Genomic DNA, 15,883 nt, shown 5'->3' on the forward strand with positions numbered 1-15,883 from the left:
ACATATTGATGTGATTTTAGCGCTTAGAAACCCCAGATGAACTAGTTCTTAGTCAATCACATTACATGGATAAAATATTAGAGAAATTTAGTAAAGAGGATTTTGGTTTGACTAGAACACCTTTAGATATAATTCTCCATATATTTAAGAATAAAGGTGAAAGTGTATCTCATATAAAGTATTTGAAAGTCTAATGTACTTAATGAATTGTACAAGATTATTGTAAATAGATTAGATACATGAGTAATCTAAATGATGATCATTGAAAATGAATTATAAGAGTATTGAAATACTTATGGTATACTTATAATTATGGACTGCGGTATACTAGATATCTAGCTATTTTGGGAAGTTAAAGTGATGAAAACTGGATATTCAATATTAAAACTCAAAGTCTACAAGTAGATATATGTTCACATTAGCAAGTGTAGCCTTGTTACGAAACTCTTCAAAACAAACTATTATGACAATCCATTATGGAATCTGAATTCATAGCTTTGGATAAATATAGTGAAAAAGCAGAATGATTACACCATGTATTAGAGGATATTCCAAGGTGGCCAAAGCTTATGCCTACGATAAGCGTTCATTATTTCAGCCAATTTGCAATAGGCAAGGTGTAAAGTATAATGTATAGTGATAAGTCTAGATACATACGTTGTAGACACATTACCATTAAGTAATTAATCTCAACTAAAGTTATCTTTATTGACTATATAAAGTCAAAGGATAATATTGCGGATTTATTAACTAAAAGTTTAAATAGAGAATTAGTTGAAATTTCATCGAGGGAATGAGATTAAAGCCCATAAAATAGAAAGTCTATTTAATGTAAACTCAACCTAGTTGATTAGAGATCCTAAGATTGAGGTTCAAATGGATAACCTAATTGTAAAGATCGATTGGATCATTGTGGGGTTTAGCCCTTTTGTCTATTCCTATGATGAAACATTGATGCCCATTGGTGATACAATTAAGCTATACTTTTATTTAGTTTTATGCATCAAAAAATCCGAGAGGAGTAATGCAGGTTACTTTTAGATAATAAATTACCTATATGAGATAGAAGAGTGGTCGCTTTAAAGGAGAATTGTATAAAATATAATTCTTTAGAAACTCTCGCAAAACCAAGGGAAATTTTCATGCCTAAAATGAACATAATAATGAAAACTAATAAGTGTTAGGATATGTGAGGTATATCATCGTTTACACAAATAGCAAAATGTTTTAAGGATATGACGTTTGCCATTTAGTCAGTAAAGTAAATATATTCTCATAAAGGAAGGCTCAAAAGGTTACAACTACTTATCCTAAGTAGGTTCCAACAATAAAACTCTATCGTCAATGTCGACCTTCGTTTCCTTTTATTAATTCATTCATATAGGAGACTGTTGGAATTTCGTAATTTTTAAAGTTTTTAAATGGGCTTTTAAATTTGGAATTATAGATTTTTGAATGAATTGTTAGTTATGGGTTTTAAATTATCAGTTTTGGTTTTTAATTTGGCTATTTTATGTTTCAAAGTTTGTGGTTTAATACATGTTTAATAGTCTTTTATAACTCCCCTGCTTGCTTAGGCTATATATGTGTTTGCAATCCTCTTTAAAATGATACACCAAATATGAGAGAAGAAATACTACACACAAGTATTCTCTTTAGTTCCTTAGTATTCTCAATTGTCTGTATAATAGAGAAAGGTACAATAAAGTTTGAAATAAAAAGTTCTGTGGGTGCATAATAACAAAATTCTAGAAGATCCGTTGTATTTTAGAGACAAATGCTATAGGGATACCAGCACCGTATAGGGCAAATATGTCTTAAGGACTTGTTGTACACAACTCTCAGATCTAGATTATTTTTTGTGAAAGTTCTCTACATAGGAGACTTTCTTCATAATTCATTCATGAATTCCTAACCATATATTAAATCCTTATGAGTTTATGATGTTTTAAATACTTTATAAGAGACTTATGGAAATTGACACATGATGCTGTGTCAATTACCATACTAAGGCACATCTTTAAGCTCTTGTAGGTGCACCCCTTACACAGTGTTGAAGTCTAACTTAGCAAGCTCTTTTATAAGTGGATTCTCGTCCTCTCATGTTACATACACGTTCATGAGCCACTATGCTTCGAATATTCACTCACATCCTCTAATATAATGGAAGCTCCAATATCTCTCATATTTCCATGGCAATGACAAGATCAACATTCTTGATCTCACAAGTTTTTAGGTGATTAGTTGTGAAGTTGAATGCTTCCTCCATAACAAATGAGTGAAATGAGGCTTCATACAAGCCCAACATTCCGTTTACATATTCCTTTACTTCTTCCTTAAAATTGCTCGCCTTTAAAACTATCAAACACCTTTACATATTATGTATTTATATATATATAATTTTGCTATATACGGGACCAAATTCAGTCCATAACATGAGAATATAGCATTAGACAATATTTTGAGAAGGTTAGTTTTGCTCCAAAGCAGACAAGACATGTTGCATCACTACACAAAAAAAAAAAAAAGAAAAAAGAAAAAAAGACAACACTTACGCAGCATTTTTGTCATTGTATGCCTGTTTTTTTATCACACTTTCATATATAGTAACAACAATCATGTGTCACAACGTTGACACTAAAAATGTAACACTAATAAATAACCAGTGTCAAATAATGTTGTTTGTAACTGAAAGGGTATGCATTGTGACAATAGGTACTTTGTTAGTGTTTTATATCATATTAGCTACAAATAATATCGTCACTATATGGGTCATAAAATTGTCACAGTATATGATTTGTTACTAATTGCATCCTATCATCTGGCCAAACCTATAAATTTAGTTACATAGTTATTGTCCCTGTATGTAATTGTGACATTTTGATATTAGACATTACTGTTTTACTGTTACAACTAATGTCTGATAGAAAAAGCATTTCAATTACAACTTAAAGTTGATACTGTTTGATCGATGACATTTTTAATAACTTGTCACAATAACTTATTATTACAAGTTATAAGTGACACTAAATGATTTGTTACATCATTGCATTGGCATTGACACACCCATAGTTAACCATGGTTAACTTATTTAAATTGTCACAAAAACTATGGGCATGTTCGCCCAGCTATTTTCAGAACAGTTTTCTGTTCTTGAAAACAGAAAATTGATTCCAAAACAACAAAATAGCTGTTTGACCATTTGTTTCTAAAAACAAATCCAAAAAACAAATTAAAAAAAAACAAAATTGGGAAAACATCAAAAAGATGTTTCCACCTGTTCTTTCACCTTGGCCTCTCTACTGTTCTCTCACCTTTGCCGCTCGACCCACTCCTTCATCGGCCTTCAAAATGTTCACCGGTCTTCGACCCACGCACACCAGCTAACCTTCATCGAAAAGATCTTGAATAGCCAGCTGCACCTTCAACAAATTTCAAATAGATCTCTGCTCAAGTTTACCGATCAGGTTTTTCTTCTCTTCTCAAATCTTTCAATACTGGTTGGATTCTGTATTTCTGTTGATAAATTGTGTTTATAGTTTTGTTGGATTTGGGTTTAATTTTTTTATTATTGATTGTGAATTTTTCTTGGTTAGCCTTTGAGTCTCATACCAATTCCACGATACTCTGCAACTTTCTTTCTTCTTCTTCTTCTTCCTCCCGACATCTTCAATGAAACTTCTATCTTTTCCCTCTGTCGGGCTTGCCATTCCTAAAATTAAAAAAAAAAAAAATCAAATTCAACCCAACTTGCTCAGAAGCTTGCTTTTCCTCCTCCTCCACACTTCTGTGAAACTTGGTAGAATTTTCAGATCATGTGCGATTGAGATATAAAGGGTGGTGCCCAGTTATCAAATTCAATTTTAAGTCCTGAATATGATATGTTGAAGAATAACTATATCTAAACGAATGAAAGAAAAACTAATCTTTGTTTATCAGTGTTGAGTCGGATAGTTAGTTGGCTAATTATTAGTTAACTCTGGTTAGGCTCTGTCCGATGTATTATTATTATTCGATCAAAGTTCTGCTATTACTTCCTCTGTTCTTCATTATTCTTCTCAGTGTTCTATTTCTGTGTACATAAAGTGCTTGTCTATTAGAGGCTCCTCAAGTTTCCTCTCAACAAATCATTTTCGTAAGATTTTTAAGTTTGTTAGTCAAGTTTAATAAGGTTTCAGGGAAGTCATCGATCTTGTATAATTCTGCTATAAAAATAATATATGTATATATATCTATTAATAGTTTCTATTTTTTTTTTTTGCTTTGATATATTAATTGTTTCTAGTGATAACTTTTAAGCAGGGTTTTATAAATATAATAACTTTGTTTATGCCAGTTTTCTATAAACATATTTCTTTTTCGACTGTTTCTTATAAAACATTGACACAGATTCCAATCACCTGTGTGAAATGGAAACATTTTACAGAAGCTTTGCACCAAGGAAAATGTAGGTAAATATGGATGAACTTCCAAATTTCAAAGCCAATTCAAGCTTCACTGAAATCTTCTTTAATATTTTTCAACAAATTGTGTACAAAAATAACATGGTAGTGATAGTGCTAGAAACTAGTATAAAGTTGAAAGCACTAACTGAAAGTAATTTTAAACCATTTAATTACACACCCTCAATAGATTAGTACTCTTATCAATTAATCATCTAAGCTAGAACCTTACATGCAACTTCATAGTATCTAACATTCTTTTTGTACTCTTTTAACTATTGTGAAACTTGGTAGAATTTTCAGATCATGTGCAATTGAATTTCATGCAAATGCTTTGATGTTGAAAAGTAAGACAGATGTTCTATGTGTTTTGGTCTGTGGTAGCTTCATTGAAATTTCATAATGAAAGCATCCCTTGTTCTTATGCTTTGCTCACAACCCCGAAAGTGGGTGCAAACCTTTCCTTTTTGAAAAATTCTATTTTTCTACCTACTTTAATTGAGTACACAGAAAAAAAAAAAAAACTTAATGAGTTTTCTTTTCTTTTTGTTTGGTTATTTTGATTGTGAGTTTTCTATTTTAAGAAAAACCAAAGAAACCTGACAGCTCCTTCTGCTACTGCTGTTGCTCAGCCCGCTAACCCTGTCAAGCTTTCTTCCAACTGTCTAATTCAACTGTGAATTTCATTTAATCATAAAGTCAGGGTTCTTTTTTTTTTTCGTTTTTGTTGTTGTTCAATGAGTGGCTGAGAGGCAGGGCAAGAAGGTATTGAAAGCTATACATATACCACATCTTTGAAAGATTTATTTGTCAAATTTTAGGCTACTATAATACGCGTAGACCTTAAGGCATGGAAAGCCCTGATCTGAAAAAAAAAAAAAATACACACGTTTTACTAAATCCTTTACCTTCAATAACATGACTTAAAACATTATATATATATATATATATATATCTATATATATAAAACATGTTGTGCATATATGTATATTTTCGTTGACCCTCAAATCAACTGTTGCTTGTATTCATTTAGACAATATTCCAAACTGTCCCACATTGTCATTCATAAAAAGAAACTTTTTGGCCATATTGAATCTCTTTTCTATGGCTTTGTTTTTTTGGTGATCTGGGTAAAAAGCTATATAGAAGAGAATAGTTTTTATATAAAACACAGATTCAAATGTGAAGTGCAAGTGTGGCCTAATAGAGACGTGTGGACACCTTTTTTGAAACATATATATACATGAAACCATGTACACATACATACATATACAAACAAAAGAAAAAAAGATAAAGGATGGGATGTTTTGACATGTGTGTGTATATATATATATGCATGGAGCCAAGAGAAAGTTTGTGTGGCTAAACAAAAGACATGTGGATACCTTTTTCCATATACATGTATGGAGCCATGTGCCTTGGTGAGAATTTTCATGTTTCACATGTTTATATATATATCAAAAAAGAAAAGAAAATAAAGCATATGGAACCGTGTGCTTTTATGGATTTTGTCCAAGCTCTACATGTATATATATATATATATATAGGTGGAGATTTCTTGTGGTGGGTCTCTTTTAGATATATATATATATATATATTATTCAGTTTGGATGAATGTTAATAAGTACCACCAAAAAAAAAAAAAAAAAAGTCAAAAAAAACTTCCATACCCTCCATGTGTGTAATTAGTTTGATAAAATGCCTGTGGCTATAACGTTCAGGTAAAAAATCATGTAAGGCTGTGACATTCTGGTCAAAAAATCATGTAAAGTTGGACATGTTCAATATGTTCACGTTGATCATCTTTCTTGCCTTTTCATTGATTGTTTTGTCTTTGTGTCAGCATGGAATTTGTCTCTCTCACTTTCTATGATGATTGCCTTTGTTGAAACTTTTAAATTCCTAGAAATGTTTATGATGATAGCTTCAATTCTGCTGTTTATTTTTTCTGTAGTATATTTGTACAATGTTAACTATGGAAAATGATGGTGGTGATGATTCAACTCTATGGGGTGCTACCAATGAAAAGATTTATATAGATATTATGGTAGATTTGATAAACAAAGGTGGTATGAAAGATGGTCAGTTCAGTTAAAAGGAATGGACTAATATACTTGAAGCTCTGAATGTCTAAAAGAAACTACAACATGAAGCAAATTAAGCAGAAATTCAATAGGCTTCGAAGTAAGCATCATGAGTTTAGTGAGCTGTTGCAACAAACTGGATTTGGTTGGGATGTTGAAACTAATACTGTGAATGCTACAGATGAAATGTGGCAAAACTATATACGGGTATATGTACTTTTGTTTGAGGATATACAACATATTATTATTATTATTATTATTATTATAATAAGTTGATGAATATATTATTTATTCTTTTAGGTGCATCCTAAAGCAACTCAATTTCGAAAGAAAGGATGTGAGCATTACAAGCTATTAGGAATTATATTTAACAAGTCAACTGCTACTGGAGTGTTTCGTCATGAATCTACTAGTGATCCACCCAATATTGATGATGAGATGGAATTGGAGGTTGAGAGTGCACATGTTAACATTAGTCGTGATGATCCCTTTTCTACTCTCGATAAATTAACAAGCAATTTGAGGAAACGCACTGCATCATCTAGCTCAGAGTGTAGAAGTTAAAAGAAAACTAGGTCACAACAAATGAGTGATGCAATCCAAGAATGGACTGAGACAGCAAAGGCAAAGACAGAAGTTGCTAAAGCTAAGGCAGAAAAATATAAAAGTTCCTATAGTGTGGATGATAATAGTATTGGTAATGCAAAAGATTGTTCCATTGCTACATGTGTGAGCCTTCTTGAAGCAATAGATGGAGTTGACAATGCTACTTATCTTAAAGCAGTAGAAAAGTTTAGAGAGGCAGATTGGAGAGAGATATTTATCCATATGTCTTCGCTTAGGAAGAAGGCTTGGTTAGATAGTCTTTAGCTAGATTATCATATATCATACTTATCTCTATAGTAGGATTTGATATATCATGATTTAATTTTGTCGGTTTAATGTTTGTGGAATAATATGTTTGGATTTTTTTAGATTTTTGTATGTTTTATATATTTGGATTTTTATACTTTATATGTTTACATGATATGTTCAAATGAATGCTATGTTTGCCTACAATTGGTTAATGGTGTGCTTGATTATTGGATAGTTAAATTGTTTTAAAAGTTGAGATCTTTTAATTCTTTTGTCTTAATATATATTTATATTTTAATATTATATGCAGGAAGGACAATAGGTAAAACTTATCTATGGATGATATAAATAGTTCCTCTTCTTCTAGTTCAGATGAAGAGTTTCAAGACTTTATGATGTTTCTTGATGTATGTGAGTACACTGAACGTTTTCTAGAAAAAATACCTTAAAGAACTTCAATGTTGAGTGGTCAAAATTTTATAACAGAATTGTTGAATGGGAATGAAAAAACATGCTATGAGTTGTTTCGAATGGACAAAAATACTTTTTTTCTCTTTGTACTTATTTGAAGCAACATGAATATTTGAAAGATACTAAAGAAGTTAGAGTTGAAGAAGCACTTGCTATGTTTCTTATAATAATTGGTCACAATGTGGGAATAAGACTTATAGCGGATCGTTTTCAACATTCCCTTGAAACTGTGGATAGACATTTCACTTTGACACTAAGAGCAATATGTAGACTTGGAAAAGAATTGATATGTCATACAAACTCTCCATTGCCTTCACATATTGTCAACAATCCAAAATATTTTCCATGGTTTGAGGTAAATACTTGCTTTTGTAAATATAATTTATGAATTTTGTTACTCTTAGTTACTTTTTTAAAACTAATACTATAATATTTTGGTGTTTTTAGAAATGTATTGGTACAATTGATGGCACACACATAAGCGCACATGTTCCTGTTGAAAAGCAAGTTAGCTATAGAGGTAGAAAATCTATAGTGACTCAAAATGTTTTATGTGCATGCAATTTCAACATGATGTTGACTTTCGTTTATGCTGGTTGGGAGGGCACTGCAAATGATTCAAGAGTTTTTCTTGATGCAATTACAAGATCTGAGAATAAATTTCCGTTACCTAAAGAAGGTAAAAATAAAAAAATTTATTGTATTATTTGATTTTTTTTAGTATAAAAAATTTCCATACATGATTTAATTTTATATATCTTTTTAGGCGAATATTATGTTGTTCATTCTGGATTTCCATGTACCGTGGGTTTTCTTCCTCCATTTCAAGGTGAAAGATATCATTTGCAAGAATATCATGGTAGAGGTCGCCAACCAAGAGGACCAAAAGAATTGTTTAATTATAGGCATTCTTCACTTAGAAATGTTATTGAACGTTGCTTTGGTGTGTTGAAAGCGTGGTTTTGAATTTTGAAAATGATGCCACCTTACAAGCAAAGTAGACAACCTTTGATAGTTATAGCTTGTTGTGCACTACATAATTTCATTCGAAAGTGGGCACAAAATGATGTTATGTTTACACAATAGGAAGCAGAAGAACAAGAGATTGAAGATGAAGAAGCTAGCACAAGTGGATTAAACAATAGTATAGATTTGTCAGACGAAGCAGCAACAGCTATGGCAGCTTATCGAAATCAGCTTTCACAAGTAATGTGGCATGATTATGTTATTCATATGTAAAATTAGTAATTTAATGGATATTTATAGTTGGATATTTTATATTAGACTTATAAAATTTAATTTCCTATTAGCAATAATTATTTTATTATATACTATCAATTATGTTTTATTATATAATAATAGACAAAAAAAATTCAACGGAAAAAAAAATTATATTTCAATATATATTTTATATTATATATGTATATAATTCATTAATATTATGTAAATATATATAAATATATTATAGCTACATATATTATACATAAGGTTCTTTGTATGAAAGAAAAAAAAAAAAAAAAAAAAACCTTGTATGTAACCAAAAAAAAAAAAAAAAAAAAAAAACCAAAAACTGTTTAAAAACATGTAGCCAACATATGTTTTCTATTTTTTGGTGTTGAAAATTGTTTTCAAACATCAATGGCCAAACGCTCATTGTTTTCGTAAAACAAGAGAAAACAGTTTTCTATTTTCATTTCTGAAAACAATGTTTCAAAAACAGAAAACAGAAAATATGACCAAACAAGCCCTATCTTTTTTAATTTAGTAACAAACCTTTTTTTTTGTAACAAATGATAATACTTCAAGTCTTATTTAATAAAATATTTTTTATTAGATCCACTAATTAATTATTTTAACACTAAATTTTCTTTTAAAAATCTGAAATGATGCAATTAACATACAATGAATAATCTATTATCACCACCTAATATCTTTTACATTAAAATTCCAACTCTAAGTACACTAAACAAAGTGCCCACATATAATCAAGATTTTAAATATCTAAAATTTTCTCAAAATTTTTTCAAAATTTTTATTTTTTTAAAGGGTTGAAATAAAATTTAGATTTCAAATGTAAATAGTTAAAATTTTCATAATATTCATCAAAATTTCTAAAATTTCTCTAAAATTTTTATGGAAATTTCTATCAAAATATCTACATCAAATCTTTAATAATTTAGTTAAAAAATCCATAATATCCATCGAAATGTTGGAAATTTTCATGTAAATTTCAAAAATTTCCATATAAATTTCTAAAATTTCATGAAAATTTTGAAAATATCTATAAATTTTTTTATAAAATATTAGCATTGATGTTTAATAAATTATTTTGCTAAATTAACTTTGGTGATGATTTTTTTTAACCTTTTAATTGTTTTTTAAGTATTTAATAATATAAATAAAATGAAATGAATTGAATTCAATAACCTTAATAAATTCTATTCATTAATAAAATATATAGATATATTTACTTGCTATACATTTTGTATAAAATAAATTCATTAGAATCTCATAACTACAAATTAATAATTAATTATATAAAAATAAAAAAATAATAACATAAAATAATAACATAGAAATACAATATTATGTAGAACTTATATTTATAGTATTTAAATTAGTAACATTAAGAAAATAAAAATAAAAAGATGATAAAATATATCATATTAAACATAAAAAAGAACTATACTTAACACAAAATCCTTATAGTTGATATATTAATAATTACATTAAAAATTATTAATAAAATACATCTTTTAATAATTATTTTTTACATTTTATATCTCAAAATAAGAATAAAAAAGATACTAATAATTTTCAATTATCTAAGAGTTTTATGAGTATTAAAATAATATTCATAAAATATAATATAATTATAATAATTGTTTTATCTTAATTAATAAACAATTTATCAAATATATATTATTTTTGTATATTTTTATCAATAATAGTTTATTTATGATCGTTATTGCTTACTATAAATTAAAATAATTAAAAAATATATAATATCTATTCAATATTTTTGCAAATTTTATAATCAATTTGATAATTGATTGTTTAAATAAATTAATACAAGTTTTAACAAAATTTCTATTTTTTAAAATAAATTTCAATCATTTTTGTGAATTTTTATCAATATTCAATACATTCCAATATTTACATAAAAATTTATATATTTTGAACTTTTGATATTTCCACCTATACCTAAATTTTGAACTTTGCATATAATAAGCTTAAACTAAAACGAAAAAAAAAAAAAAAGAAAAAAAAAAAGATTGTGCTTGGCTAGTCTGTAAACCATCTTGATGTTGTAATGCTGCAGCATTCTCCTTGAATGCCTTCTGTCATCTGAAAGTACCACGGGAGCTTCTTTTTAACACAAAAGACCCTTACATTCCCAAATATGCAGTTGATAAATAGCTAAATGATAAAAATGAATAAGCATAAAAGAAAATGCAAAATGGTTATATGAAATTGTGCAAGTACCATTAAGTGATATCTTATAGATTTGCACTGGCTGGAAAAGGAACTTGACAGTATATATCATAGTCTCAACCAAAAAGTCTAACCCCGAAGTAAGAAAAAAAAAAAATATGAAAAACGTGCTCCAATAATATTACATCTTAGAACTCATAAAAATTGCAGTATTAGTAGCACAACAAGCTAACCTTCACTCGGTTAAGTAGTGGAGACTCCACATCAATATAGTGCTCATCAACAATGTAGTTTATCATCTTTGGTGGTTGGACTAGTAGCAAAACTGTCAAGATATCAAAGATACATAAGGACCCCAATAAAGCAATCGCTGTAAAGTAAAAGTCATCTAGCAAGGATCAATGAAGTTAGAGACCGACAAGAATAAACAAATACAGAAACTCTTTTGTCGTGCCAAAAAATTATATCACATGTCCCAGCAATCCTTAAAATATCCCCATCAATATAGTAACAGAGTTCCAGATCGGGATCCAGGGCACGTATTAATCTGAAAGAAGTATTAGAAAGCAAAGTGCACTACATTAGTGCGTACCAGTAATTAGACTGACAGTAATATTAGTACCAAGTATGATCTAACTTTTGGCACGGACTTACATTGCAGCATGAGCTTAAACCAAAATAAGTATGTATTATATTTTTGGGAAAAAAAAAAAAAGAATTTTACCATTAACGGATTACAGAAGAATACTATACCTTGAGAAGGAATGGAACAAGTGTGTACAAAAATACTTTAGATCATAAGATATTGTATACAGTGTTTAGATCATAATTAGTCATATAATCATCAAGAAACTAACCATTTGAAAGCAACAATTAACTTTCTTTTGTTTATCATCGACTGCATGCCTCTGCCTATTTGTTATAAAATATACTTTCGTATATTACACTAATTTATATATTTGTAATATATGTGGTAAGCGATAATTAATTCTTTTCATAGACTCCTTTAATTATAAGCCCATCATTCCATTTATCTATTGTAAGAATGTGCTCCTAAATAGACAGGCATTGAAAAACATACTTTTCAACAAATTTGATTAGCATAATTTCATAAATGACTAATGCTGAAGCATAAATTATTAAGAAAGCTCCAAGTACAACAACTCACAGAGGTAATTCCCTTGAACATCAATAAACCCCATGAGCAAATAGCAATACCAAGAAACCTGACATTTTAATGGAAACAAGCAACAACACACGTCCGGAAAGCAATCATGATGCTTACCACGTGTGGAGCAATCCATCCAAAAAAAACATTAAGAATAATTATGAACTCAAATTTTTACTCATTATGATAATCATAAAGAACATATTTCTTGATTAAATATATAGAACTGGAAAAAATATTTACAAATAATATATGATATAATGCAAAATGATGTGGGTTTATGTTGGACAAACTTACTAGTTGGTTTCTCTATCTAGGATCTATTTTGGAACATTCGCACTAAGTTGGTTGCTTGTTAAGCATCAGAATCAAATTAATAATGCAGTAAGCAATTGTTATACAGTTAAATTAGAAACAAGATTATACAGAAGAAAACATAAAATTAATAATCAAATAATTACTAGATCACATCAAAACATAAAATTAATAATCAAATAATTACTAGATCACATCTTCTCCCTCTCTTAAGTTCTCTGTTTATCTCATTTATGAAAGGCCTCGTCTACATTATACCAAACGAGCAATGATAATTTCCAAGGATGAGAAGGTTGGTACTTTACCAGGATTCCATGAATCTAAATCTATGCCTCTAAAGCATAAATTGTCAAAGGTATATACATGGAACCCCCATGTTTATATTACAACTTAAGGTAATATACTTACATATTCTGCACCTGCTGTAAGCCTTGAAAAATTGAAAGAGTTCCATTCAATCTGTTGACGGTAAGATCTCTACACAAGGAGAGAGAGAAAGGGGGAAAAAAAGCAAAAAAGAAAAAAAAGAGCCTACAATAGTATTGAGACAGAAGCATGCATGAACTAATGAAGAATGTTTAGTAGTTGAAGGTTTTACTGAATTTATGACATCTGTTGCTTTAAAAGAAAAAAAATATTTTTTTTTTTGGCATCATTTCTTTTTAACAGAGGTGACAGGAGAGAAAAATCAAGTATAGTGCACAATATATTTGCTGTTAATAGTGCCAAGTAATGTGTGTACCTGCTGCAATTCCTTGACCGAACGACTTGACCTTAGCTTTGCAAAGTCCATTAGAAAATCTGGCATATATAACCAATTATGTAAGTACACACTTGTAGTAAATGGCACAATTCTAGAATATACAAATTTCAAGATAAAAGTTTCTCACTACCTGGTTATATTCAAGCCATAAAATAATGAAACAAACTTGCCTTTCTGACTGACTCAAGGCTGAAAATGCTGGTATATCCGGGCCAAAAAAGAAGAGCTCATAGCAGAATCATGCACAAGCCATCCAGTAATTTACCAGCTGACACGTCTAATATTTTTAAGGCTTATGCACAGCCATACACAGGCATCTAAGCACACAAACTTCACTGTTCATCATTGCACTACTCATTTTTAAGAATATAAAAACTCCTTATGCATACCCTGTTTGAGGGTGCTTTAACAGTACAACGATTCAGAACATGGTTTTCTACTCATATCATCTACACTCCTAATTGCAGAAATTGATAAAATATGGTATTCTATTCAATAGGATATACCATCTAATAGTAAGCTTTGATTAAAAATTAAAAAAAAAAAAAAAAAAAAGAGAAAGACAACTCAAAATTGTAATTCAAGGATACCAAACATGTGAACCATTCCATCAGTTGCAGACCCTGCTAAGATCCTTCATTGTGGTTGAAACTTAGGGATGTAATAGCAAGTGGATCTTTACCAAGAGGAAGGACCGACTACATGAAAGCCAAAAGATTATTAAGGCATCGAATACAAAAATGGCAATCGCTTGCAAATATGATGTTCCAGGTCATAGAAGCACCTACTATGTGATTCTATGTCTTCATGTTCCACACGGTTTATAAAGCGAACCCCAAATTATCAACATAACCGGAGCCATGCCTACAAAAATAATAAATTCCTCAAATCTTTCACATTGGTACCCAAACCTCACTCCTCCCAATCAAACTGAAAAAGAGAATGAAATAAATACCCAAAAAACTAATATCCTTAGAGCTTCAGCTGCACTCATCTACGACCACCACTTCACTTTCTGAATTTCCAGATATGGTTTTTTTAGAAAGTGTATTTTACAAGGCAAGTACAACCTCCGCCTTTTCTTTATTTTTAATGATGCTTCTTCCACCACCGTTCTATACATTTGCCTCTATAGAACGCCAGAAAACATACCCAAAAAAAAAAAAAAAAAAAAAAAACCATCGCAGAAAAACACAAACTCTCAAAACCCGAAATCAGAAGAAGAATAAAAAAAAATGGAAAAGTCAGAGAAAAAGGAATCCATACCAGAAAGGAGATTTGGGAGTAGAGATAGACGACGTAGGTAGGTGAAGATGGAATAGGGCTCCCTTGAGTTCTTGGTTGATCGACGAGGTGCATGATGACCAGATCTGATGATTAGGGGCAGTGGCGCAGGCGCGATGCACTCATGAACGACAATATCTGAGGCTCGATGTTGGCGCCGTTGCTAGCTAGTGTGACCATGGGCACTGGGCATACTCAGATCGTCGGAAAGTAAGGGATGACTGGAATGCGTGATTTTGTGCTATTTTGAATGTAAATTTTGAACCGGAGTGGGTGAAGTCGGTGGTTGTTTTGGACAGAGAATGGAGGTGGAGTTCAAAGACTGTAGTTAGGTGAGGGTTTATGTGGAGTGGGGATTTGGACTTTGAAAAAATTTTAGGATTTTTTGGGGTGATCAAACGACGTTTTAGGCCTTAAACAAAAAATTGTCACTATTAGTGAAATATGGACCTTTTAAATGATATTTTATAAATCTTTGTCGCCATTGAATTCAAATATTTGAAATAAAATATGGTACCAAGAAATTTTGGAAGCATTAGTGACGATAACTATGTGTCAACATGAAAGTTGTCACTGAATTTATGATACTGTGATGGAGATAATTTTTGTCATTATACGATACGATACCGTTATAATAAACAAACCATCACATTCACTGTCACAATTGCTAGGCCTTCAATGACAGTTTTGTTAGTGATATTCCGAAAATTATGTGTTGCTCGTTTTCTGCAGTGCGTGATAAAGTGTACATTCTGGAACAAAACTAGCCTTTCAAAATATGTTAATCGACCTTAAATTCTTATGCTATAGAATGTACTTTGTTCTATCTATAGCAAAACTATATATATATATATATATATCAAGCAAATAAATGATATTGTTGCTTTTTTTATATCCATTTTAATTATCAATTTGACCTGTTCCAATTTAAAGTAACAATATAAAAATATAAGAGTTGATAGAGTTCTTATATATAGGGTAAGGCGATCAAGTCAGAGATGATAAGAGACTGTATAGAAATTTAAAACATCATGAATATTATATACGTTGGAACAATTGAAAGCCA

General features: G+C 30.0%; 2 protein-coding genes across 30 annotated transcripts; one reads left to right on the forward strand and one right to left on the reverse strand.

The window, feature by feature from the left end:
• Positions 1–7,111: 7,111 nt before the first annotated feature.
• On the forward strand, positions 7,112–8,818 carry LOC132799549 (protein ALP1-like). Its single transcript, XM_060811637.1, has 5 exons — positions 7,112–7,380; positions 7,734–7,788; positions 7,953–8,207; positions 8,300–8,531; positions 8,619–8,818. The coding sequence occupies exons 1-5, from the start codon at positions 7,112–7,114 to the stop codon at positions 8,816–8,818; spliced, it is 1,011 nt and encodes a 336-aa protein (XP_060667620.1).
• A 2,111-nt stretch (positions 8,819–10,929) lies between these two features.
• Positions 10,930–15,248, reverse strand: LOC107421337 (uncharacterized). Of its 29 annotated transcripts, none has more exons than XR_009635411.1 (8): positions 14,800–15,247; positions 14,489–14,662; positions 14,322–14,397; positions 14,124–14,231; positions 13,664–13,810; positions 13,179–13,571; positions 11,521–11,612; positions 10,954–11,200 (listed from the first exon to the last, which is right to left on the reverse strand). XR_009635411.1 is itself a non-coding variant. In XM_025072170.3 (6 exons), the coding sequence occupies exons 2-6, from the start codon at positions 13,561–13,563 to the stop codon at positions 11,138–11,140; spliced, it is 387 nt and encodes a 128-aa protein (XP_024927938.3). In that variant the 5' UTR covers positions 13,564–13,571; positions 13,704–14,117; the 3' UTR covers positions 10,930–11,137. The 29 variants fall into 29 exon arrangements, 1 of the variants encoding a protein (XP_024927938.3); XR_007238913.2 differs by having other exon boundaries at positions 13,513–13,571; positions 14,800–15,245; XR_009635400.1 differs by having other exon boundaries at positions 10,958–11,200; positions 11,707–13,571; positions 14,800–15,248.
• Positions 15,249–15,883: the final 635 nt, after the last annotated feature.

The sequence above is a fragment of the Ziziphus jujuba genome, chromosome 1 (genome assembly GCF_031755915.1).
Source record: "Ziziphus jujuba cultivar Dongzao chromosome 1, ASM3175591v1".
Classification (NCBI taxonomy): Eukaryota; Viridiplantae; Streptophyta; class Magnoliopsida; order Rosales; family Rhamnaceae; genus Ziziphus; species Ziziphus jujuba.

What these genes read in the sequence shown, in the direction of transcription:
- LOC107421337 (XM_025072170.3), bottom strand. Translation starts at nt 13,563, where the DNA reads ATGGACTTTGCAAAGCTAAGGTCAAGTCGTTCGGTCAAGGAATTGCAG. An exon ending in CGGTCAAGGAATTGCAGCAG is followed by an intron (nt 13,248 to 13,512) that starts GTACACACATTA and finishes CTCCTTGTGTAG; the next exon opens with AGATCTTACCGTCAACAGAT. An exon ending in TGTTCAAGGGAATTACCTCT is followed by an intron (nt 11,613 to 12,455) that starts GTGAGTTGTTGT and finishes ATATCTTGACAG; the next exon opens with TTTTGCTACTAGTCCAACCA.
- LOC132799549 (XM_060811637.1), top strand. Translation starts at nt 7,112, where the DNA reads ATGAGTGATGCAATCCAAGAATGGACTGAGACAGCAAAGGCAAAGACA. An exon ending in TCGCTTAGGAAGAAGGCTTG is followed by an intron (nt 7,381 to 7,733) that starts GTTAGATAGTCT and finishes TGATATAAATAG; the next exon opens with TTCCTCTTCTTCTAGTTCAG. An exon ending in AATATTTTCCATGGTTTGAG is followed by an intron (nt 8,208 to 8,299) that starts GTAAATACTTGC and finishes TGGTGTTTTTAG; the next exon opens with AAATGTATTGGTACAATTGA.